We start from the raw sequence: 25,749 nt of genomic DNA on the forward strand, positions 1-25,749 counted from the left end.
CACTAGCACTTTAGCTGGGTTCATTGTCGTCAACGTTTGTTCTTACAGGGCTGTTCGAAATATTCTTCTCCTGAGCCATGCTTCCCTTAATAATAGTTCTTATTTGGAGCCACAGTTGCACTGTTTTTGAACCATTCATCATTAGTGTGATTTCTCAATCATACAGCAATGCTGTATGATTGTTCTTCTATTCTTATTATTCCACCCATTTTAGGCATCGATTCTCCTCCTACAGCTATGAAGATTTTGTTTCCAAATCAACTTTATAACGTCCAGCTTGTTCCCGAATAGTTTGTTTGATCAGAGCTTTTTGAAATCTGCGCGCGTTTGTTAGTTATTGTCATTTATGTGACCAAAATTTGCCTGCTGAAAAGCACTGGATTTCCAGTCGTTTCATCCCACAATCCTGTGCGCCAGCTGTAACCAGATTTTCTGAGACAAAAAATGGTTGGAAGTTTGGTATTTATTCGTCAGATAGATTAAAAAATCTATCTTTAATCTATCTTTGGTATCAGATTTTTTTTTGCAGGGAGACATTGGGTGAGATTCCGCATATCACTAGAGGGAACATACGTGTACATAGTTTGAGAAAACCATGGTTGTATATAATTTGCAAGAGTTATGAGACATACACAGGCATACAGACCTACAGTGTCTTACAGGTCAACTTCTAGTGTATCTAGTGCACGTACAGTATACGAGGAGTAAATGGAAGTTGCAGCAGTGCTGTGAGGAGCTGTGGGCCTATACAACAGTGCCTTTGCAGTTGATCAAGCATGTCCTACCACTTCAACAATCTGTGTATGTGCGTGTCTGTGTGTGTGTGTGTGTTTGTATGCAGGCCCACATGTGTGTGTCTGTGTGTTAGGCCCACATATTTGACATAGACATGGCTGTAAAATGGTATGCTGTGTGTTTGATGGGCTGTGTGTGTGCGTGTAAATTGTGCTAGATGGTGCTGAGTTGTCTCTTTGCTTTAGCGTCTCTGTGTGTTGCGTACCCCGGTGTCAGTGATGCAGTCTGTTGTAGTTTTTAAGGAGAGAAGAGAGAGAGTGAAGCTCTCCTGAGACTGATGAAGCAAATGCGCACACACACACATACGTTGACACACACACAAGCGCGCACACACACAAGCGCGCGCACACACACAAGCATTGCTCCTTAGTGAACATCTACTGCAGAGTTTCTGAGGCAAGATTTTTTTCTCTATAAGCTTTCAGTTTGTCTTTGCTTTTCAGGATTCAGACCTTATCAAAGTGCTTTTCCAGTGTGTGTGTGTGTGTGTGTGTGTGTGTGTGTGTGTGTGTGTGTGTGTGTGTGTGTGTGTGTGTGTGTGTGTGTGTGTGTGTGTGTGTGTGTCTGTGTGTCTGTGTGTGTTATGTCAAATATTATTGATTGATGATTGATTTCCTCCGTTCTTTAGTCATCTCTCATGTGAACTCTGACCTGATGCCTCAGGTTTTGACCTCGACATTTGAACCCTCACAAACAGATTTTTATTGGCCAAACTCATAAATACACACACACACAAACAAACACACACACACACACACACACACACATGCACACACACACAATTAAATGGACAGATTAAATGAATGTCTTTAGTTCATTTCAATAATGAAAGCTTTGATTTTCTTTCTCCGCTCTCTTCCCCTCTCGCTCTCTCTTTCTCTCATGCCCCCTCTGTCTGTCTATATCCTTTATCTCGATCTGTCTCTCTGTCTCCTTTTCTCTGTCTCTCTGTCTGTCCAGCCTCTGCTCCCAAGCTTAGGCTGATGCGAGGCCAGGCTCTGATGGAAGGGGACAAGCTGTACTTGAAGTGCGAGGCGTCAGGGAATCCCAGCCCTTCCTTCCGCTGGTACAAAGATGGACATGAGCTTCAGAAAGGCAGAGACCTCAAAATAAAGACCAACAAGTGAGTCTATCAAAGGGGATACCAAACTTAATATTCTGCCTCCACGCTTGCATGGACCATAGGTTTTAAAATGTCCAACATCCAGACAGAGGACTGCTTCTTCAAATGAATGCTATATATGCTGCTTTGGGTCCTGGTATCTGTTTTGGTGATACTGGGCAACTTTACTCTGTACCCAAACTGTGGCCATTGTTAGAAAACAGGACTTTTTTTTTTTTTTACAGCTAAACTGTAAGATACGAGAGTCAAAATCCAAAGTCCTCCTTTCTGCATAAAAAGATGCATTGTAAAGTGCAGTCAAACCCAATCTCAGGCAGTCTGAGTAAACCCAATCAAGTGGATATTTTACAAAGATGTTTTTAGTATGGAGGGATACCTCCTGGTAGTTACATGTAGGTTTGTTGCCGGGACAAGACTTGGAAAAAATCTGAACCTATCCTTTAATGTGCACAGTGAAAGCTTGATGGCTTTCATTTTGTACCTCAGTAACATTGTTCAGAAGATATATTCCAAAGCAATATCAACATCTGTTGTACTATACTTGTTGTTCGAGTTATATCACACAGATACAAACTACTTGGTAAAATTAAACCTCACCCTTTACTTGTTTAAAATTTGCAATCAACCATTTAATCTTTTGCAACGTTTATACAAAATTATATATCACTCTGTATTACTGTAGGGCGACAGAATTAACAAAGCACATGTTCAAACCATTAAGATTTCGTTGTAGTTTCTTTTTATTCTCTGATTGAATGTCGTTGTCCCCTCAAACCGATTTTGAGTTATTAAGTATGTGTCCTCTGTGTCCTCTGTCCTTTAAGTATGTGGCTTGTGTGTTCTTAGTTCTTGCATTTTAAGCGAAAGCAGTTCCATTTCTTGTAATGAGTCTCTGTAAGCCTGTTTCTGGTTAGAACTTATTACTTGTATATTAGCTTTTTATGGTCCATCAAAATAAACATTTGTATATAATGATCAACTGTTTTTTTCTTATCTGGGATGGGGAAAAAAAAAAATTCATTTCTTGTCCATTTGGAGATGACTGCAAATTTTTTGCAACAACAATAACTGACAGTGTCTTTTATCTACTCTATATCACGCTCTTCCTCTTCCTGTCCTCTTTCTGTGTTTCTGCCTCTCTCTCTCTCTCTTTTACTTTAGAAAAAACTCAAAGGTGCAGATCAGTCGTGTCCGTGTGGAAGACTCTGGCAACTACACCTGTGTGGCTGAAAACTCACTAGGACAAGAAAACACCACGAGTATAATCAGCGTGCAAATCTGTGAGAAATGACACATCTACCTATCTATCTATCTATTCATCTACACATTATTATTAATAATATTGATGGTCAGAAAAAAGAAATAATCATGAAGATGACCTCTATTATGTTAAACCAATGCAAATGCCCCTGTTATACGCTTTGAGCTTTAAGCCTCCCTTACTAAAGAGAGTGTCTTTATTAGTCTTTCTTAAAAGCTGAAACTTGATACTGGAGTTCTCTGTCCATATCCTAAGATCCACTGGGTATCCACTCTTGTACTGGCTAGTACAATTTGATCACCCTTTATTTTAACAAGACATGAGAGACATGAGAGCTATTATTCTGTTACATTCAACAATTTCAACCTTTCCGCAGACATTTGACAGCACACCTATGGAGCCTTTTTCAGAATAAAAGGGTTAGAATAGAATAGAGTAATGTGTTTATTTTAAGAGCTATTTGATATCAAATATTCAGGAACCTAATCATTCAATTACATGTTTAATTTGTCACCTGTGGTCAAAATGTGTTGTGTTACATGGCTTATGTCACCGTTCAGACTATTTTACAAGCCATGGGAATCTGTCTAGGGTGAACCCAGACAAGAAAAGCAGTAGTAACAGTTGCAAAACACAAAAGAGGGAAAAAAGAATAATTGATTAGATTACTTGTAAATAAATTGGAAAGTTTTCAAGTTTCAAGTTTGAAAGGAAGAAGACAGAAGTGTGTTGGGAGTGAGGGAGCAGGTGTATCCAACTGAACCTGCTTCTTTCCACTAACCAAACCCGCAGTTGTGAGCTGGAGAGCTGTAGCAAGCGCAGGAAAGTGACTGATGTCTGCCCAAAAAGTAGATAGATTTGTCACACCAACCTCTTTAAAATTCACTAAAGATGTGTGAAAGGTCTGTGGCATAGTGTGGCAGCATATCTAGTGCTATAGCTGCCATAAAATTTGAACACCTTGTTATTTTAACAAAGACGTGACAACATTTATTGTCTCTCCGTTTTCCATCTGTCTGTCCTCCTTGTAGTGACCACCACCACCCTGTCTCCGGGCGTGAGTCACGCGAGGCGCTGCAACGACTCGGAGAAGGCCTACTGCGTCAACGGGGGAGACTGTTACTTCATACATGGTATTAACCAGCTGTCCTGCAAGTAAGTTGGTTGCTCATTCGGCCCCCATCCCCTCAGTCATCACTGTGTAGTCGCTCCCACCGTCTCTCCTCCCTCCCTCTAACCCTCTCTCTGTCTCCCTCATTCTGTCTCAGACACAGTGTTGCTGGTCACTGCACTACCTTGTCTTCCGTTCCCTGGTTGTACATGTACATACTGTACATGCACCTACAGTCCACCTGGACAATGTGCCCAATGTTTAAGGGCTTGTTGTTTTCGTTTTTTACCAACTGTGACAGAAAAAAAAAGGGTCTTTTGCATAGAGCAGATGGCTCAAACAGATATTGACTCAGACATTATGTCTGCGTGCATTCAAAATATCTCGAGTCCTGCTCCAAGAGGATCACTGACGTTTACAGTGAGTGAGCTTTGCTTGTCACAACACCTCAGAAAATGCTTTTGGTAAGAGAAAGTCATGAAAAAAAGGGGAAAAGATTCTGCGATCAATAAATTCTGATTTTATCTGTCTTTTATTATTCAAAATAAACACTTGTAAAGTCCTGTATTTTTTTAAATCTATTTATTTAAGTCATAACTATTTTAGGTGAGATGCACATTTCAGCAAAACTGGCGGTGCGACTTTCACCTGTTAGCAATATGCTAGTGGAATCCAATGGAATCTGTTAGCATTCTCATCACCAGATACAGTGGTAGGTTTGTTTTTTGTTTTTTTTCAATCAATATGCAGGGTGATGACATTGTATGTGGGACAAGTTTATAGATGTCATGGTCAATAATATTTACAATTTTAAATATATTTGTGTATGTTCCATCAGACAGACTAGCAGGGTTATGCTAGGTTAGCAAGCAGGTAACAAGGCAGTCAACTCTTTTGCTTACCCTGTGCTAAAAATGTTTCTGAGCCCATTGTTGCCAAAAAAAACAACACTTGCATGAAAAGTTGAAAAGGACGTCCTGCTGACATAGTATATAAGCTGCTGTTGTCTGTTGTGGGTCATTCTGTTGGCATGTGACCACAAAACACTTTGCATGCTGGGGGCACTCAATAAAGCAAAGTAGACAGAGGACACAAGACATATTTAAATGGTTCAAAAATGTTCAGTGATTTTAACTGCCCTGAATTTTTATTATGCAATTTACCCAACTATTAGTGAAGCTGCACAGTTAAGTCTTTATTAGCCCATCTTCAATAAACTTGTTCAATATCACAGTTATTCTCAGCAGCATCTATCATTGGCCACTGTTCATAGCTATGCTTGTCACTGAGCAACCATAAGTTGCAGCCACAGTGTTACTAATCTAAAAACAGCTAACTGCCAGCATTAACTGTACATTAACAGTAGCATTAACAGTTAATGGTCTGATAATATTAACTTTTAGTTGAATATTACCATTATATAAATTCGTACCATGTGAATTATTTACATTCACTGAACTAAAACTGTTGAATATTTGATTGTTAACATTGAAAAGTCAGAAAAAGAGTAGCTGGTTTCCTCCTGGATTATTAGCCATAGGTTTATTGTACCTATCTGTCCGCTGCATAGTTGACAGTAAGTTGGGCAACGTGGGGAAGCCAGTTAAATTCATATCAAAACTGCTTGTCGGAGGTGGGATGATATAAAGCTGAAGCCTCAACCATCTGACAATGTTTATTGAAAATGACTTCAACAGGAAGTTCTATTATATATTCCTTTTGATTTCAGGCATTTTGGACTTCCTGTGTAAGATATGACAAAATATGAGGATAACATAGCCCTCAACAAATGCCTGGCAGTACTTAGGTTTACCGTTTTATATTGAAGTTTTAAGAGTTGAACTAGATCACCTCCTCCACCAGAACTCGTATCAGGGAATTGAACCGGCACAATCCAGTCTCTAGCCCAAATTTTTAATCTGCATGCTAGTTGGGCTTTGGTGAGGAACCACCAACCAGACGTTAGGAACAAATTGTTGAAACATTTCTATCACATTGCATTTTTTACTTCAGACATAAACGTATAACGTTTTTTACGCAGGCATGAGCAGACGCGGGTATGATACTTGCATATTTAGTGTATTTTCCATCTGTTGTGTAGTTGCCTCCGTCTGGTGCTGCTTAACACATGAATACGGTACAGTGAATTTGTTCTTCTTTGTCATTTCCCTCACGGCGTATTTTGGAATAAAACGTTTTGCTGCAAATTGCTCTGTGATCATGTAGCTAACACTTTGTGTTGCGCTGTGACAACCTCCAACTTCCAACACTAGACAGTTGCCTGCTGCACAGCAATGTTTTAATGGAATAAGCTACCAGATCCACACCATCCAGACAATGTCTATTTTCTTCATGTTTGTTTTTCAGCTTTGACTTCTTTTTTTGGCAGCCGACACTCAAGTTTTGGTTGTCACGAGCTTGCACCAATAACCTCACACAGACAGAGAGCAACTTCCGTGTCATCTTTTCACTCAGAACATGTTTAGCAGGTGCTTGGCTTCGGTATAGGGATAGTGTAAGTAAGACATATGCAGCTAAGGCCTGACAAACATTAGCCTTTCAAATATCTTCTTCCTTTTTTCCCTCATTTTTCCCCTTTTCTCTTTGACTGTGTCACCATGTTTTGTGTCGTCCCAGCAGGAAGGAGACAGGACAAGCTGCTTGACAAAGTAATGTTCCATTCATGGCAAGCTGGATCTGAGCAATATAGTAGTAGTGATGCCGTTACTACTTCTGAATTGACAGAGACTATTAGTGGTTAAAAGTGTCCACAGCTCATGCTAACTATCCCGTTCTTCTTCTTGTGTTTATCTCAAATAAACTGTAAACATGAAATGCATCACTCTGTGAGTGGGAGGATTTTTCCCCAGGAAAATGCTACCAGACTGGTAGGTGTTTAGAGCAGTGGGTGCAGAAATTTTAATGAACTGGATATTAGATGAATCACTGTTATATCAACTTATTAGAAAATAGAAAAACAAAACATAAAAACACAAAAACAAAACAGGTAATCATTTACATGAAAATGTCACAAGTTCCAGTTCCAGCAAATACAATAAAACAAGGTACATCATAACATCATAATTAATTGTTGATTTCGTAAAAAATAAGTCAATATTTTCCAGCATATTGGCAAAATGGTGTAACGGTAAAACGCAGGCTACAACTTCTAGCTTGTAGAATCTTATGTTAGTGAAGTAGAGGTGGAAAATGATATCATATTAGCAATTATCTGGTAACATTGCCCTTCTTTGGTACACATTAAATGGTACAGAATAGCTTTGAGCTAGATGCAGTGTTTTAAAGTACAAACTGTATCTGCCGCCAAAGCTTTAATTTAACCTCAGCTGTGAATTTTCTAAACTAGAGGTTGTATTCTTTCAGTTCCAACCTGCCATACATACTGCCATACGGGGTCATGTTGTAGATGTGTAACAAACACTTTCCCTGACAGTGTGTATAGCAGATGGTGTGTATAGTCATGCATGATCAAGAGCTTTGTTGTTATGCTTAGTGTACAATTGGATGTATCTGCTAGAAATCCATCCTTAGATCCTTTGGTGTGTGTTCCAGATCTGATTCTTTGTTTCTTCATTTCCATTTCTCTTTCTCTCCCTCTCCCTCTCTCTCCCTCTCTCTTCCTCTCTCAATATTTCTATCCCTTCCTTCCCCCTCCACTCTCTCCCCGCCTTTCTCTCTGTCTCTCATCTGATATACCTTACGGTCATTGCTGAAGGATAAATCGGGATTTTTTTTTCATGGTGCTGACAAGCAGAAAACTTTGTTCGAGAGGGTGCATATAGATATTACGAGCTGCGTATATAGCAATTTAGGGGTACAAAATGTGCAGGATTGTACAACCTTCTGCGCATGATTGTTCTACATGCGGACACACTGCATATATAAACAAGTTACGGCAAGCTAGCAAGGTAGGAGCAGACCAGCCAGCAGTTTCTGGAGAGTTACTGTAGCTTCTTAGCTTTGTCATCCTTTGTTGGCCTGTCTGTTGGGGCCACTGGATAACAGGATGTAAATAAGACTGGTGTCTGTAGACTGTCTGCGCTGCTTGTTCACTTCAGAGCTATGTAGACCTCCATTCTCACACTCACACACACGGAGACACTAACAAATCTGCACAACAGCTGCAAATCAGTGCACTGCATGGCACTGGCAGGCAGGAATAATTGTTAATATCCCTGAAATTTGAGGTGGTATTTGCAAGCTCTTTTGTGCCGACTATGGAAATGTATAATCTCCTCTTCCCTGAAGGGGGAACGTAATGCTCTACTGCAAAATGGAGTCTGTAGGTTAAAGTGGAGGATGGCTAATACAGAAAGGCACCCTGGCTAAAACAGAGTCTGGAGGTTAAAGTGGAGATCGGCACATAACAACATTCCCCCTGGCGAGGTGTTGGCAGGTTAAAGCTTGGTGTGTCCTACTCAGTTATAATTTTCTGTGTAGAGTTGTAGATAGTTCCTCTGATTAAGCTGAACTTCACAGGTAAACTCCAGTCTGGCAGCTGGCAGAAAACATTAGCCCCTGTATTCCCAGCTATAGGTTGAAAATAACAAATTTCCCCATATGGATCGATCAAGTTTATTTAATCTAATTTAACCTACAAAATGCCATGGGTTCACGCTAGTATTGATGCCTGAACATAATGTCCACGGCTTTTTTCTCCTAAATTTGGTGAGCCTTTGTATAATGAATACAACAAAATGAATCACAGGCTTCGCTTTCATTCAGATGGTTGTAACTAAAGGTGTGCTGACTTTTTTTCTCCCTCTTTTCCCCTCTCTCTCCGGCCTGGCAGAACAGTAAAGTTGGGAAAAAAAGGGAAAGCCAGAGCGGGCAGATAAAGAAAGGGTGGAGAGAAGAAGGGAAACGAGAAGCAGAGATAGAGAGAGAGAGAGAGAGAGAGAAGAGGCGAAAGATAAAAGAAATGATATACAGTAAAAGCTATGCCAGCATAGAGCTGCTTCTGCTCCAAATGCCTCCCACCTCTCTCTCTCTCTGCTCTATTTATAACTCTATGGGAAATTGCTGAGTGGGCTCTTCCGAGGGGTTTTTGCTGTAATTGATTCAAAATGCAAGTTGTCTCTTTAGTGGTGAGAAAGAGGAGAAAAGGTTCCTTAGTCAGTTATATGGACAGTATAGGCATGAGGGTAAGATGAAGGTCCTTGCATTCTAAACTGGATAAATTTGTTGACCAGATACTAAATCACTGTAATAAATAGAGAGTGGTTATTACAACGGGTGGGTGAAATTGCCAGAGAGCTTCTGTTATTCTATAATCACTGTAATGGGGCCACACCCATAATATCATAACAATGTGGTTCATCAATTGTTGTGATCCATCTGCAGTATAATATGCACTGCAGTTAGATCATCAACATACCTATCTTTCATTCGACTGCAGTAAAAGCTGATCTACTATCAATTATTGCAGTTAAAAGAATAAATCATTTATGCTTGGCTGGGTAAAAGCCATGACACCCTTTATAACACAGAATTCGAGACATTTCAGAGTTTGAAGCACTCTCTCAAAGATTTTTTTATTTTCTCAAGAACATCATTGGAAATTAGGTCGTGTAGTGTTTCATTTAAAGAGCTGATAAGAATTAATAGAATGGCAGTATCAGTACTTGGCATCAAATCTACCAAAAATACCAACATCTTGGACTATGTATGCGTATCAGTTTTCAAGTTGCTGTGATGCCTCGAGGAGCCCACTTGTTAGTTTCAGTGGTGTGAGTTTTATGGCTGGTGCCAGAATATGAATCATATTCAGCCCGTGGTATCGCTGACAGCTCGCCACTCATCCAGAAACAAAACACAACACTCTGCAGCTGCATGTAAACTGTTGCTGTTATTTATGCCCAAGAAATACCAAAACCTTTTCCAACCATTTTCATGCTCACACACTGTGGAGAGCTGTCTGTGTGTGTTTGAAGTGTGTGCATTTGTGTGTGCGCATTTTAAAAAAAAACTTTTATCTGTCTTTATTTATAAAGAACAGTTACATGTTAAGAGTTTACCATTTTTGCATTCATCAGAGGGTTATTTTGGCAGGTGCTTAGTTTATAGGGTTAATTTAAAGCTTTTTTTTTAAGAAAAAGTTTTAAAAGGATTTCACACTTAACACATAAACACAGCATTACACCAAGCAAGGATGATGTTTTCAATGGAGAATGCAGCAGAACTCTCTTAAACTGCTGCATGTGCATGACTAAACAGGGCGTACTGCTTTGATTCTGCTGGATTTTTGCACCCCAAATTTCAGCTTCATCCAACTCTGACTGCCAAAAACATTGTGAATTCTTACAGTATGTGTTGGTTGGAGTGGTACCCACAGCTGTAACTCCACACTGGTTTGTATTGATAAAGTCTTAAGCATAGCAGAAAATATCCACAAGGCCACTGATATGGTATGTTCTTGGAAATATTCCTTATACCATCCACATTTTGTCTGTTAATAAAATAATTCATTTAGCACGTTATTCATTTCAAGTATTTTAAAGCTGCATTAAAGCTTCTCTAATCAATATTTTTTATATTAGCAGTGGATCAAATGTGTAATGTGAAAGGGGACAAACCCACAGAGATTTATCACCTGACACAGCAGTTTCCCTCAGCTCTAAAGAACGTTACAGGTTCTTTAAGCTCATTGATTCATGCTCTCATCAGCCTTGTTTCAAGCAGAAGCAGGCAGCTGTTTTCAGTGAAAGAATACTGATGAACCCACAGCACACTACCTGACCAGTACCAAACAGAGAACAGACAAAGGTAGCAACTAGCTGGTATGGAAAGTGGAACATTTAGCAGCAAAAGAGACAGCTTGGCTGAGACCAAAACAGAGCTAAAAGGAGAGTGAATATTCAAAATTTTCCCAAAAACATGCTAATGTTGCCTCTGTGTCTGCTGGACATGCAAGCATCAATTGTTTGCTAGAACATTTGCAACATTGCCTTCATATGGTGATAATATGTGTTTTGTTTACTGCTAAAGGATAGAAAGAATCTAAATCACATTTACTGAAACACAATCTGGGACCTGTTCTTTGTTCATAGTTTCATAATTCCAGGCTAATATGTTAGTCAGTCAAAATGATCTTTTTACTGTAATGGTCATACACTCAACTCAGTTACATTGATTTGTTAATTTTTCTCAGACTTTTACTTTGAAATAAAGGCATCGTGACTACATACATGTGTTAAGGAAAACTGAATATATAATTCTAACAAACTCGCCTAACACATACACCAGAATATTGCTTTCTCCTTTTACTTTGCTTCTGCTTCGTGTGACCCAGGACACACATGCACTGTGTCTCTCTTCCTGTCCCCAACGTCTCATACCATACACTTATACACTTTTAATTCTAATACAAAGAGACTTAATGCCAGTATAAACTAACCTTGTCTGACATTTTACAGTTTCTACAGACATTTTATAACCAACATCAGAATAATGGATGTTCATTGTAAATCAAATCTACTTAAAAGTTTTCCTTGAACTTTGCTTTTTTATTTCGTCTTGGCTTTGGTTAGGAGTTAAGAAATGGATGCAGTGAGTGAGAGTTCATCATCTACTATAAAGCAAATGTATGTGTGTGTGTGTGTGTGTGTGTGTGTGTGTGTGTGTGTGTGTGTGTGTGTGTGTGTGTGTGCCTGCGTGCATCAGTGTTTGTGTTTGAGAGGGGTTAGAGGTTAACAACTGCACATTTGACCCCTCCTTCTTCCTGCACCACCATCACTTGACCCTCATGACTGTGATGATGTCTTAACTGTAGCAGTGATGTCATATTGATGGCGGTGATGTCATGGTATGCAGGTCATCTCTCTCTCTGTAGTTGGTGGATTGTGCTGTTTCTAATCCCTCATTTCTCTGCTCTCTTGTGTCTCCCTCCTTCCCTGCCTCTCTCTCCCCCTCTTTTCTATCTGTCTTCGTGTACTTCTCCTCCTCTCTTTCCTCTTGTTTTATCTTCTCTCTTCCCTCTGTATCTTTAACCCCCCCACCCCCCCACCCCACCCCACCCCACCCCGTGTCTTGTTTTCCCTCCATCAGGTGTCCCAATGACTATACGGGGGACCGCTGTCAAAACTCCGTCATGGCCGATTTCTACAGTATGTCCATTTGCTCTTGTCTGTCTCCTTCCCACTGAAATACTGCATGCTACATTGGAGGGGTTGGATGGAGAGAGCAGTGTGTGTGTGTGTGTGTGTGTGTGTGTGTGTGTGTGTGTGTGTGTGTGGGTGTGTGTGTGTGTGTGTGTGTGTGTGTGTGTCTGTGTTTGCAGATCTTCTCTTATGTTTCATGTAACGGGTGTGTGTATTTGAGTGTGAGTTTGCATGCCACTGTGTCCACCCCTTCCTCTCCCTGTCTCCCCTGGTTCCTCTGTGGTGCTCCTCTGGTAACCAGAAACAACCAATTTAGATATTTTCTAAATTACACAGATATTTTTCACTGTAGTCCATCAGCTTGAAATTGTATGACCTAGAAAGCAACTCAACAATAAGCATCAAATTTTTATGTTATATCTGCTCTTACTTTTTAAAAGTCTGTATTTTTAAGATGTAAATTGCCCCAAAAAAACCTCCTCTTCAAGCTCGATCCAGAGAACTGCACAAAAAGAAACTGGGGAGACAGAAAATTAACGCAATAAGCAATGCAGGAGGGTAAGTTATTTGCTTTTATTGCAACACTTTGTCACTTTTCTTTGTTGATGGTCCATCGGTGCTGCTTAGTTTTCCAGCAATAAAAAGATAAATGAAATGATCAAGGCAAAACTATTTGGATAGAAACTATTAATACAAGGTTGTAAGTCCTCACTCTTTGCTATGCTCCTCCTAAACAAAGAGAAAAAATCTTTCATTGATTTTACTTTTTGGAGTAGGAGCACGACTGACAATTGAAGGCTTTAGATGGAGAACAATGTAAGTCTGTCTGACATCAGTTTGAACAGCTGCCAGTCTTTACTAGAGGCTACAGTGCGTCCAAAATCCAAATAATTTGTCAAGTGAATGAGAATAAGATTTAGAGTTAGAATATGTTCAACATTTCATGTCTTTAGGTAATGAGATTTGAAAGCATCACTCATGGCTATGCATCTGAGGGCCACTGCTGGTATTGATTCTCATAATCGTTGACTTTTTTCATATCATATCAGTGGAATCTGTGCTGAACTAAGAGGTCAGGATAAAACCCAAAGCGGTGAAGGTGATAACCTGTCGTTTTCACGCTGAGCATCCATGGATCATCTGATAAATTCTCTCATTATGGCATGTAGCTAAATTCTGCTTGAAATGTTTTAGGGTTGACTTCTAATATGTTCAAAAATGGTGTCATATGTTTTGCTTCACATCCCAGTGTGGTTGAATAAAAGGAGTAGTTCAACATTTTTCTGAAATACACAAAAATTCACTTTTGTTAGTATGTTCAATATGGACCTAGAGCCAGTACACGGTTAACTTAGAATAAAGACTGAAAACAGGAAGAAACATCCTGGCTCTGTCCACAGGTAACAATATCTATCTACCTACCAGCCCTTCTAAAGCTCACTAATTAACATGATCTACCTCACTTGTTTAACTCTGCAAAAGCAACCAGTAGGTGCTGGTAGGTGGATTTTTTTTTCTGCTATTTTTTGGTACAGAGCCAGGTTAGCTGTTTCCCCCTGCTGCCATTGTTTATGCTAAAGTAGACCAACCATCTCTTGGCTGCAGCTTCATATTTAGTATACAGATATGAGAGTAGTATCAATCTTCTCATCTACCTCGCCGCAAAAAAGGAAATATGCAGAATTCCCAAAATGTGAAACTACTCCTTTAGGACATAGTGTTACAAATGCATTGTATTTTTTTAACTCTCTTTGTGATAGCATGGGCATTGGCACTGAAACACATACAGATGGGGGACAAATTAAAGGAAAACCAGCATAAAGTGTCTCAGTAAAGTGTTGGGCCACCACAAGTTGCCAGAACACCTTCAATGCACCGTGGTATTGATTCTGCAAGTCCCTGGACCACTACTGGAGGGGTGAACACCAGTCTTCAAAAAGATATTCCCTCATATGGTTCTTTGATGATGGTGGTGGAGAGCGCTCTCTAACACTTCGGTCCAAAATCTCCCATAGGTGTTCAAAGGGGTGTGAGATCTGGTGACTGTGAAGGCCATATCATATGACTCGCATCATTTTCATACTCATCAAACCATTCAATGACCCCTTGTACCCTATGGATGGGGGCCTTGTCATCCTGGAAGAGACCAATCCCATCAGAATAGAAATAAATAATAAAAGGTGATCACTCAGAGCAACTTTTTATTGATTTGCAGTGACCCTTCCCTCTAAGGGGACAGGTGAACCCAAACCATACCAGCAAAAGCCCCCCCCCTAAGCATAACAGAGCCACCTGATCCCCTCACTGTAGGGATCAAGCATTCAGGCCCGTACTGTTTTCTTGGTCTACGCCACGCATGCACTCGCCCACTTGTCGAGAACATGGTGAAGAATGACTCATCTGACCATATCACTTTTTTTTCCCCACATCTCTGTAGACCAGTGCCTGTGGTTTTTGCACCACCGAACTCCCAAATGTCTAATCAGGGCTTTGTGACCTGCAACCCTACTATAATATCCCTCTCTATGTAACTGTTCTTGCTGACACAGTCTTATCATGTCCTGCATTGATATTCTCAGTCACCTGAGGAAGAGTCTCTCTTCTGTTTTCCCTACATGTGGAACTACTGCACGAGCTTCACGGTCATCAAATGTGCGTGATTGACCACAATGTCCGACCCTCTTTACTGACGTCTTTCCCAAAGATCTAAATGCAGATGTTATTTTAGTCAGTGTTCCTATTGAAACACAGGCCAGTTGAACAGTCTTTGTGGGCTTAGGCTCCTGCCATTCATGCCCCAACAATGAACCGTCTTTCAAAGTCACTTAAATCTTTTCCTCTTATCATCATGATACAAAATCAGAATCAACTGGGCCTGCTCAGCATTTTTTATACCAGCCACAGAGCATGATGGGATGTTAACTGCTTAATTGTACCATGCAGTGCACCTACGTGGAAGCATCTGCATTTGTTGCGTTTCTCCACCCATTTATCAGGTTTTTCCTTTAATTTGTCATCCGTTTGTATGGTCAGTATTGGCACAATCAGATTATAACCAGAGATCCCAGGACACATGCATAAAAATTTAGCACAGCACTGAGGGGTCAATGATTTCTTTAGGCTTGGCCCTACAGCTTTCATACAGGAGCCACTACTTCTTTTCCATTGGGTATACCATTTTCAGGTTACTGTCCAAGCAATCACAGGGAGATAAAACAGAGGGCTGGAAATGCCCCCCTTTTTCTTGTTTTCAGGGGTTAAACACTATTGCTTCATGCCATATTGTCTTGTTTTGCTGTTGTGGATGTTTCCACGCTGAATAATGTCACATTTAGACCAAAAACATGTTTTGTATTATTAAATATCATACTGTATGTAATGTCTGTTTCTTTTTGACCCCACCATCAAGCCTTGTCTACATGCTGAAATCTGTCTGTGTGACGTTATGCTTTTATTTTGCATTGTGATGCTCTATCAGTCAGTTGAAGGAACACCTTCTGTTGTTCCAAATCTATGTTGATTTGTCAATGCCTGCTTTTCTAGCAGTACAAGCATAAAGCATTGTCAAAATGTAGAGCAGTTAAGGTAAGGGTGGACAGGAGATTGGCTGACTTTTCCTCTCGTCACAGCCAGTAATGCATGCAAAGCCATGGAAATTTGAAATGCTGAGGTGATTTTCTCTGTAAATCATATGAAAGGTTATAATAGCCGTATGCAGCAGTAGTGGGAGAAACTGCTATACAAGAGGTATGCTGTAATCAATACAAAGGCACACAGTTGCCATTAGTCAAACGAGTTATAGCACCCACCCCCATTTTCTGTGCCAGCCTCATCGACTGTCCTGTGTTTTTATGTTGGAGAGTAACTCACTGCTTTTTATCTTTTGCTTTCTTGTTTTTTTCCTTTTGTCCTGTTTTTTATTTCTTTTTTAATTTTGTATTTCTGTCCAATGTTGTTTACTCCAGAAATGAGGTCTAGTAAATATAGCAGTAAGTGATGGGGCTTCTTGTCTTGCTGTCTTTGTCCGTCTGTCTCTGTTTCTGCATGCCTTTCCTGTGTGGTGGCTTCTCCGTCTGCCTTTAGTTCATTTTCTCCCTTCTCTTTTAATTTTGTTTGATTTCGTTTTTTTTTTTCCTTATCATTTCTGGAGGTCACAGAGCTGAGGCTGTCTGGACGGTACACATGTCAATCACTATGACTGACAGCACTAATTAACTTATATCCTGGTTCAGCGTATACAGGACATGAAAATAATATATCTGCTCCAAAGTGGACATTACACCTGACCCTATCTGTCTCTTTCCTTTTACCACGACAACGTTCTGTGCTGGCAGAGCTTCTCAGACTTGAATTTATGGGTATGGAACATTATTATTCATTTTGCTGTGCTTAAAGAGTTTGCCAAGATCCTCTCACAGTCACACATTATTGTGCCATCATCTTTCTAAAAGCAACAACTAGGTCTCTCTCAACCTGTCCCTCTTTTTCTCCTACCCACTAACCTGGTTTCAAGACACGTAACCTCCCCTCTTTGCATGCACTCTTCTTACACTCTGACAAATTTTGAAAAATAGACACTGAAGAAAGAGACAAATTATCTGGGAAGGACACATTAATGAAACAAAGTGCAGAGGAGAATAAAAACAATGTAACGAGCCTTGATACAAATCAGAGTTGTGTATATTTGGACACTGTATCAGAGCAAAAGCTACCTTCTTTGTCCAAAAAATCAGAGACTGTTTCACATCCTCGATAAATACAAGTATCCGGCTTGTCCTCTGGGCTTTGGCAATGTCCATATTGGCTTCAGCAGCCTGTCGAATAAAAACATGCAAGCTGCGAGTATTTTTGCAAGGTGTTGCCAAAAGCCAGCGAATGGCCTGACTACATAGTCTGTCCTTATTATTCTGTCCATGATTGACTCAGTGTCAGAGTCAAGAGCTCGCCTGTCCTAAATCACGATTGCTGTTGGCTCCACTGTGCCAACGAGCTTGCCTTCCCATTTCCCTTTGCCTTTCTGTATCAGTACCCTGTGACAAACACACAATGCCGGGCCGAGGCTCTCGTAGGCTTGTCAATCCCTACAGAGGCCCTTTTTTTAGAAACTCTCCCCCTCACCCCCACCCCTCCCTCCCCATCTCCCTTCAGTGGTGTGTCTAGAGCTTTTTGAGAGACGGGAGAGGGATGAAGGTGAGGTGATTAATTAGGTAAAGGGGACGGTGTTTGATTTACCTGCCCCTTCTTCAAACTGATTTTGGAAATTATATTTTTTTAAAAACAGCTTTCTATTTTACCTTATTTTCAAACAAAAAACACAGCTAGATACACAGGTAGTTTTCACCTATAGATTGCTCTAGGTGCCGCTGTGTTAAGTGCATAGCTTCAGTTTTAGTCCAAACTGAGAGGAAACACTGAAATTGAAACTAAAAAATATTTGTGTATGAGAAGGTATATAACTTTGAAAAGTAATTTGTTAGCCTGCAGGGACTTTAATTTAGCCATAAATAACAATCCAAGGACCTCCATAATCCCATTTCAGTTGATAAGGGAACAAAGTCAGGCCAGTCTTTGGTTCTTGGGGAGTACTTTCTCCCTGGGCTTTCCTCCTGGACACGCCCCTGCTCCCCTCTTAGCCCTCTTCCTCCCCCTTTGTCTACGTGTTTCCTCCTGCTCCTCCTTCCTCACCACTTTGTCTTTTCTCCTTTTATTCTCTCCCTCTCCCCCACATGTTCTGTTCTGTTCTGTTTGTTGCTTCCTCATTGTGTCGTTGTGCTTCTCATTCTGACACAGTGTTACGCCACAGCGCGCCCCAAGAAATCTGAATTAACCTAGATACACCAAGACGATATAGTATTCACACAGTATCAGCACACACCTGCTAGAAATGAATCAGAATAATGTAGTCCAGATCTGTTTGGGCTCAAATGCAAGTCCTCACTATGACCTGAAAGTGCTGTTGTAAACATCTCCCAAATCTCCCAAAAATGTCGTCTGAAGAATTGGATGTACAAATAAAAACGATATTAGCTACTTAAAAATAATTTGATGGTGTGAAATGGGTCGGTTCAATAACTTTATAAAGAAAAATTAATTGTCTTTGATGATAGTTTATATTTGTTTCCAAATTGAGGTGACTATGACACAGTAGACTATGTATTGCCAAAACTGTTTTGGAACTTATTACAATATTAATGCTGAAGTCTGGAACAACAGTTACATATTATAGTAATAAATTATATGAGACTATTCCGCCTGTTTTTTAAGCAAAAAAAAGTTAATGGTTACATTTTTGCAAGTAAAACAACTCTGATGTAGGTTAAAGGACAGAAAAACTAAAACAACTCTGATTAAAATAGGGATTTGGTTTGTATTACTAAAATATTGTTCAAAAAGTAACTTTACATCCCATGAAAATCTTGTTTTTGATGATTTCCAGTGGTCTAACTTCTCACCTTGCTATAGGGATGCATAGGTGTACTCAAGGACACTGTGACATCACTGTGGGTTGTGGTTTCAGGTTCAACAAAGAGCACTTGTAACCACAGTGATGCTGGTTGTGGTCAGAGGTCAAACTTTGACCCAGAGAGGGCAGCAGAACACTGCTTTTCAGACTGTTGTTATGTTACTGTTCTATTAAAAACAAACAGTTCATGAAAAATTAAAACCTTACTCACAGTAGGAGGCAACCAATTAAATTCTGTTGAAAAAAGCCAAGTCACAACTTTAGAAATGCAACTGTTTATACTGTAGTCCTTGTTACTAAAAGTAGACAACCTCCAATATGGCTGCCAGAGGGTGCACATCATCACCTGAAAGCCTGGTATAGGCTTTTGTGAAGAGTTGAAGTTAACTGCATACAAAAAACAGGAACTGCAGGAACATATTTAAATCAAAATATAGATAGTTATCTACCTCTCTAATTATACCACAATGATTTTTCTTTAAATTTTGTGACAGCTATATTTTTGTGAATACCAAACTTTTATCTTACTCCCAAGCCACTGTGGTGTTAACACACACTCATTGTTTGAACAAGCAATTCTTTCCTCTTTTTCTTTTTCATCTGGGTGACTTGTGTTTTTTTCCATCCATACTGGCATGATGCATTCAGATCCCAGCCAGTGCCATCCATAGCGTTACATCCCCACGGCCATTGTAAATACACTCTCATAGGGACAGCAGGAAGTCTATGTCAGGATGTAGGTTTACATCTCTGCTTTTCATCATAATATTTATGAGTTTGTAGAATCACTCCTGTGTTGTAGTAACATTGTATGACTGCGGTACAGTTACATCTGAAAGACGTGACATGATAGAGCAGGAGTTGCAGAGATAGCACAGGGGATAAGATGGCAGCAGATAATAGTGAGAAAACTGTTTCTGTAGTTACCAACAATGGAGCAGCGCTCATGCTGTATGTGTGTGTGTCTGTGTGTGTGCGTGTGCGCGGGCGCGCGTGTGTGTATATTTCTTTCTGTCTGTTTTGCATGTGTCTATAATCCATGAACGTATGCGTGCATGTGAACATGTGTGTGTTTGTATGTGTGTGTGTTTCCATCCACAGAGGCTGAGGAGCTCTACCAGAGGCGGGTGCTGACGATCACAGGCATCTGTGTGGCGTTGTTGGTGGTTGGCATCGTTTGTGTGGTGGCCTACTGCAAAACCAAGTATGTGTCTTTGAAGAAAAGATACATAACTTCCCATTTATAAATGGTCCCAAGCCTTCAAATTGACCTACTGTAGGAAAAGTTTGCAATGAGCTGCTCTTTCTAATGCTGTGGAGAAGTGGGAGAAGATGTACTCTGATCCCTCTCTTCAGTAAAAGTACTATTACAACAATCTAAATATAGAAAGGACAAAATGTACTTGAAGTTTTCAAAGTAAAAATCCTTGTTCTGCAGGAAGATGTGTCCTGTGAGTGATAAACTATGTACTATGTTATTAGATTCAAAAGTAGTAGTATTTTACTGGTGTAGCTGGTTGAGGTTGCGTTTGTTCAACTCTATTTAAAACAGTTTGGTAGTTTAGTCCAGTGGTTCCAAACCTAGGGATCAGACCCCTCCTAGATAAATCAGAGGGGTCTGATTAATGGAGGAAGAAAGAAGAAAAAACAAAGTTCTGATACACATATTTATTAATTTCAAAGCTATTTATTTGTTTGATTGTATGTTGTGTGATTAGTTTGTTATGTTGGCTGTGTACAAAAAAATCCAAAAAAATCCAGAATGGTTCATTCTTAAACTGCCAAATACCCAGTTAAATAAGATTATTAACTGTACTTATAAACCCAATTGCTGATCAGGTGTGCTCTGGAGAGAGTGATGTAATGCTTTGATAATATTGCCATGTCCATAAAATGATCATGTGATGAGTAGTAGAAGTGCGAGCAAAAGAAGTAACGAAAGATAAAGAGAGAGATAAAAGGGAGCAAAAAAGACATAACCAGTTAGCCAGAAGATATCTGTCACTGTCTGTGGATTAGAACATTCACTAGATGACTTATTGTTCCTTCATCACCACCACCCGTCCAGGAAGCAGAGGAAGAAGATGCAGAGTCACCTACACCAGAACCAGAATCAGTGTTTGGAGCAACCCAACCGCATGCTGGCCAACGGGCCCAACCACCCCGGGCCAGGTCCTGAGGATATTCACATGGTTGATGTGAGTCCAAACAGTAGAAACACACAGCAGAGGCAGGTACAGGTAATCCTAAAGTCAGGTTTAACTGATAAACTTCGAAGGAAAATCATGTTGAGTTCTAGACCTTACTACAACAGGTCACTGCAGAAAGACTCGAGATTCTCTCAGAGGCAGAGCTGCTCTCAAGGCAGTAATAAATAAGTAACCACTGTTTTTTAAAAATTCAGCAAAATAACTGGCCAGATTGAATGTTCATGGCAACAGTGATACGTTTCATTTATTCTTTTTCTTTTCTTTTTTTCTTTTTTCACATTTTTTTTTCTTTTTTTTATTAGAGATGCTGATTAACCATAAAGTTGGTGCCAGGGTGGGTGTAGTTGCCAAACTGTACCAGAGGCATTTTTGGCATCGGGGAATTTGTTTTAGCTTCTGGTAGCCAACAATAATAATGACACAGTGCCATAATAGCAATTAATTTACAATTATCTATTAGTTACCGATCAGAAGGCGTAGAAGTCACATTTTGTAAGGCTTTCCGATCAAAGTGCCACTGAAATAAAGCCAAATATATCAGTGTTTGAAATTAAATATAACTGCCCTAAAAATAGGACTCTGGTCAAAATGTTCAGAATCCCCTCAAATAGTCATTAATGCTAAAGCAGGGACAGAGGAAGAAGACAGAAGAAGTAAAACCGGATGTAAATTTCATCTGAGCAAACTGCAGGAAGCCCACAGAGCCTCAGCTGGTTTGTGTCTCTTTAGGTGGGGATACTGATAGACTTTATTTAGCTTTGTCACTTTGATTTAACTCCTCCAAGAAGGCTCTATTAGCCTTCAGAGCAGTTTTGCCTCCGAAAAAGTCTCTGTGTAAATAAAACTCTGATCCGCTCACAACAGAGGGAAATATGGTGGCACATAGCTGACAGACATTACAGAGAGGGCAAATAACACCTACCTTCCTGTTGGAGACATAATAGGCATGAGTCAGCATAACGGCAACAATGAAAACACAGTGAAGAGAGAGAAGTGTTGAGGAGCTTAAACAGATACGTACGAGGAATAGTTAGATGTCAGTTCATATGCATATATGAAAATAAGAACACAGTAAAAGTATAAGAATGTGTTTTTATGTGCGTTTATTGCAGTACATCTCCAAGAGCGTCCCTACGACAGAGTGTGTGATCAGCCACGGAGCTGAGGGTGCAGGCAACTACGCAGGCAGCCGAATGTCGACCCGCTCCCACCACTCTACCACTGCCTCACATGCTTCCAGGTAGACCTAACACACACACGCATGAAAATCCTCATGTTTCTTTAGACAAAATCTTACGGGGTCACTTTGGTTTCTGGAGATAAATGTTGCTGTTGCAACTGGGGTGGTGGGAGAAATCCCAAGAGATGGCTAAACCTGAACATTAAAATGAAATCTATCTGCGTAGCTACATATCACTTGGGCTAAATAAGAAAATGTTGTGATATGGGTGAACAAGTACATAAATACCAGTTTTTGAAAACTTCCAGTGAGGTGGGGTAATTTGATGTGTTGTCTATGTAGTTGTTTTGAAAAACTGTTACTGAGTAACACATGATTTCACAGGAGTTAAGATAATATTAACTGGGTCAGATGTGACAGATGTGTCAGTCACTTTGCGAGATACAGTATAACATTTTAAAGATGTGGTATGAAACTTCAACACTAGACGGCAGAACAGTAACTCCACGTACTTAATGGAAAGCGGAGCTCCCACAGTAGCCATAGCCACTGGGCACGCCCAATGCTCTGACTATAACTGTTTCTGCGGCTGCGGCTATTGTCTCGGTTGTAGCTATACTCGTGTTTGAGCTTCAGCCATCGCTGTAACTATATGGCTCTAGCTATGGCTGTAACTTTAGGTATGGCTGTCATTGTGACCGGCTGGTTGCGTTTCACAGGACCTAAGAGAGTAGCAATGGCCGAGACAGCGCCGAAAAGCCAGACACTCCTGCCAGGATTCGAACCTGGTACTTCTACCTGATGTGACAGATGTATTACCAAAAACACCACCGGAATTCAATAATAGCTTCACAACAGTGTAGGTTAGTTAGTGTTAAACATTAAAAGTCTGTGTATCACAGCCTTGCTATTCGTAACAGCCATAGCAGTAGCTACGACAATAGTTGTAATCACAGCAACAGCCGTGCGCTAAGTTACACACATGCCCATAGTCTAGTCATAGCTAGCTATAGCCAGTCATAATAATTAGGCTCTGCTAGTTAGCTGCAAAGATGCTTGACTAGAGGCAGATTTCCCTTCCACTAAGTGTCACTCTCAACATACGATGGCAAACAGAATGGCTAACGTTAACAATCGTAATTAAATGTACCCTACCACGTTGCTTTCTAGCTAAAATACATTTACCTCTAGGTTAGCATAACTGTTAAATTGTTGTAAAACGTTTACCTGAAACCTGCCAACTGCTATGAATCAAACTAACTTTAGTTTCAGTGTCTAACCTGGGCCCATCCCCACAGCCAGGTACAGCCGGCCTATAGCCAGCTACAGTTCGAGCTGGGACCTGCCGGGTTTTTATGGCCAAACAGAAACTCATCTTTAATGCAAATTCACTTTACACAGAGTGACATGGGCGACTTCGTCTATGGTTTGGTACACCAGCACCTGAGAAAAATATCTGTGCCTTTGATGTGTTGATCCTCGACTCTCATCACCGGCCACATCTGCTTTGTCTTGTCACACAGTTAGAGAGTCAGATGCTTTAGAGCTGCACAGCTGACTGTTGACCGTCATTGGGAACAGTAGTGCTAGCAACTCTGCCACATAACACAATAAATTTGATTCAATGTTTCCATCAAAGCTATCACTTGGTGTTTCTTTAAGTCTGTTTATTTGACACTGCCACGTAAAGATTTTTTGTGGTTTATTCTTGCCTAGCTCTCATTCCACCTCAGTATCCTCCTGCCTGTTCAGCGTTCCTGTAACCTTTTAAACTTGTTCTGCTAACACCCACACCCGCAGACACGAGGAGCAGACGTGGAGCATGGAGCGAACAGACAGTATGAACTCAGACTGCCAGTCAGGTGGGCTGTCCAGTTCTGTGGGAACCAGTAAGTGCAGCAGCCCGGCATGCATGGCAAGGAGGGCTGCCCACTGGGGCTGTGCGGACATGTCTGGTCCAGGAATGCAGTACGGGGATTCTTACGACTCTTTAAGAGACTCACCTCACAGTGACAGGTAGGGAAGGTGGTAATATGTCTGTGTGTGTGTGTGTGTGTGTGTGTGTGTGTGTGTGTGTGTGTGTGTGTGTGTAGTGATAGTTATGGTGGCGGGGTGGGGGTATACTCTGCCTGTGTATTTTCTCATGACTCTACAACACTTTAGCTTTGCGGTTCACATCGGGCCCTTATACTCTTTGGTGACCCCCAGTGGCAGTTTATTTGTATAAACTTTTCACTATCTGAAGGTCTTCGTCACCCAGATATAATTAATTGTAATGTGACTTGTGACAAATGTGTAATTCACGATGGGTTTAAATTATTTTGGTGAAAAATTGACTCACTGAGGTGCATGATGGCACATGCACAGTAATGTTTTTGAAATTCTTGGGACTGACTCAGTGGGTGGCAAGGTGGTTGGCACTGTCACTTCATGACAGAACGGTTCTACGTGTGAACCTGAGCCAGCTGGCTACGGTGTTTCTATTTGGAGTTTGCGTGGTTCCTCCCACAGTCCAAAGACTCGCAGGTCAGGTGGACTAGAAACACTAAACTGCCCGCAGGTGTGAATGTGGTTGTTTCTCTTTGTCTGCTAGCCCTTTGACTGACTGGCGGCCTGTCCAGGGTGTACCCCTCCTCTTGTCTGGTGCATGCTGGGTAGGCTCCACGCCCTTGGCTCGGAAGAGCACAAGTGGTTTAGAGAACAGAAGGATGGGACTCACTGAATCGTAATACGGATTCGCTACTGCTATCAGTAGTATCAGTAAGGTCACTGGTCACACAGTCAAACTACTGTACCTTAGTGCCAAATTAAAATACATATGAAATGTGAAATTGTAGTTAAGTAGTGATGCATGAGCTCTTCATCCTAACACTCGCCAACAGTTAGTTTTTCTTTTTCTGTTGTAATGTTGTGTAGCAAACCAGCACAGACCAACACAACAGATAAACAGTAAATTGAATGCATGTGTTTCAAAGAGCTTGTTGAGCACTTAGAGCTGTCTGTGCAGTTTTAAAGTTCGTGTATTTTGTCAAAGAGATTAATTCTTTGTTATAAATGTGCCAGCTTTGGTGGACCTTGTTGTAATTCAGAAACTGCAATAATCTGATGCCGTTTGTTTCCGTCCAGGTACGTGTCGGCGCTGACCACGCCAGCACGCCTGTCTCCAGTGGAGTTCCACTACCCCCCGTTGCCGCCCCAGGTGCCCACTTTCCAGATCACCTCGCCCAACACAAGCCACGCCCTCTCCTTGCCCCCTGCTGCCGCTGACTACCACAGAGATGACGACCAGCCGCTGCTACGATGCCCTGATGTATGTGGGCAAACATGTTAAATACTGTACATAGCAATGTCATATCGCTGGAGCAGCCGGGTGATGGTGATAACATGCCATCAGTTAATGGGTAGGGCTGATAATGTTATATATTTTGTCACTGTCAACAAATCAAATGAAAAGACCAATACCAGCCATACGTCAATCCATCTCTG

General features: G+C 40.7%; 1 protein-coding gene across 1 annotated transcript in view; it reads left to right on the top strand.

Moving 5' to 3' along the window:
- nrg2b (neuregulin 2b) overlaps positions 1–25,749 on the top strand; it is a 49,599-nt gene that overhangs the window by 22,835 nt on the left and 1,015 nt on the right. The window contains exons 2-11 of the mRNA XM_040119747.1: positions 1,756–1,918; positions 3,080–3,198; positions 4,211–4,334; positions 12,358–12,416; positions 16,745–16,768; positions 19,975–20,077; positions 20,942–21,071; positions 22,196–22,323; positions 24,064–24,279; positions 25,390–25,573. Of these exons, the coding sequence (XP_039975681.1) occupies positions 1,756–1,918; positions 3,080–3,198; positions 4,211–4,334; positions 12,358–12,416; positions 16,745–16,768; positions 19,975–20,077; positions 20,942–21,071; positions 22,196–22,323; positions 24,064–24,279; positions 25,390–25,573 (1,250 nt within the window). The remainder of the gene's footprint in view (positions 1–1,755; positions 1,919–3,079; positions 3,199–4,210; positions 4,335–12,357; positions 12,417–16,744; positions 16,769–19,974; positions 20,078–20,941; positions 21,072–22,195; positions 22,324–24,063; positions 24,280–25,389; positions 25,574–25,749) is intronic.

Source organism: Xiphias gladius, chromosome 23 (assembly GCF_016859285.1).
Source record: "Xiphias gladius isolate SHS-SW01 ecotype Sanya breed wild chromosome 23, ASM1685928v1, whole genome shotgun sequence".
NCBI lineage: Eukaryota > Metazoa > Chordata > Actinopteri > Istiophoriformes > Xiphiidae > Xiphias > Xiphias gladius.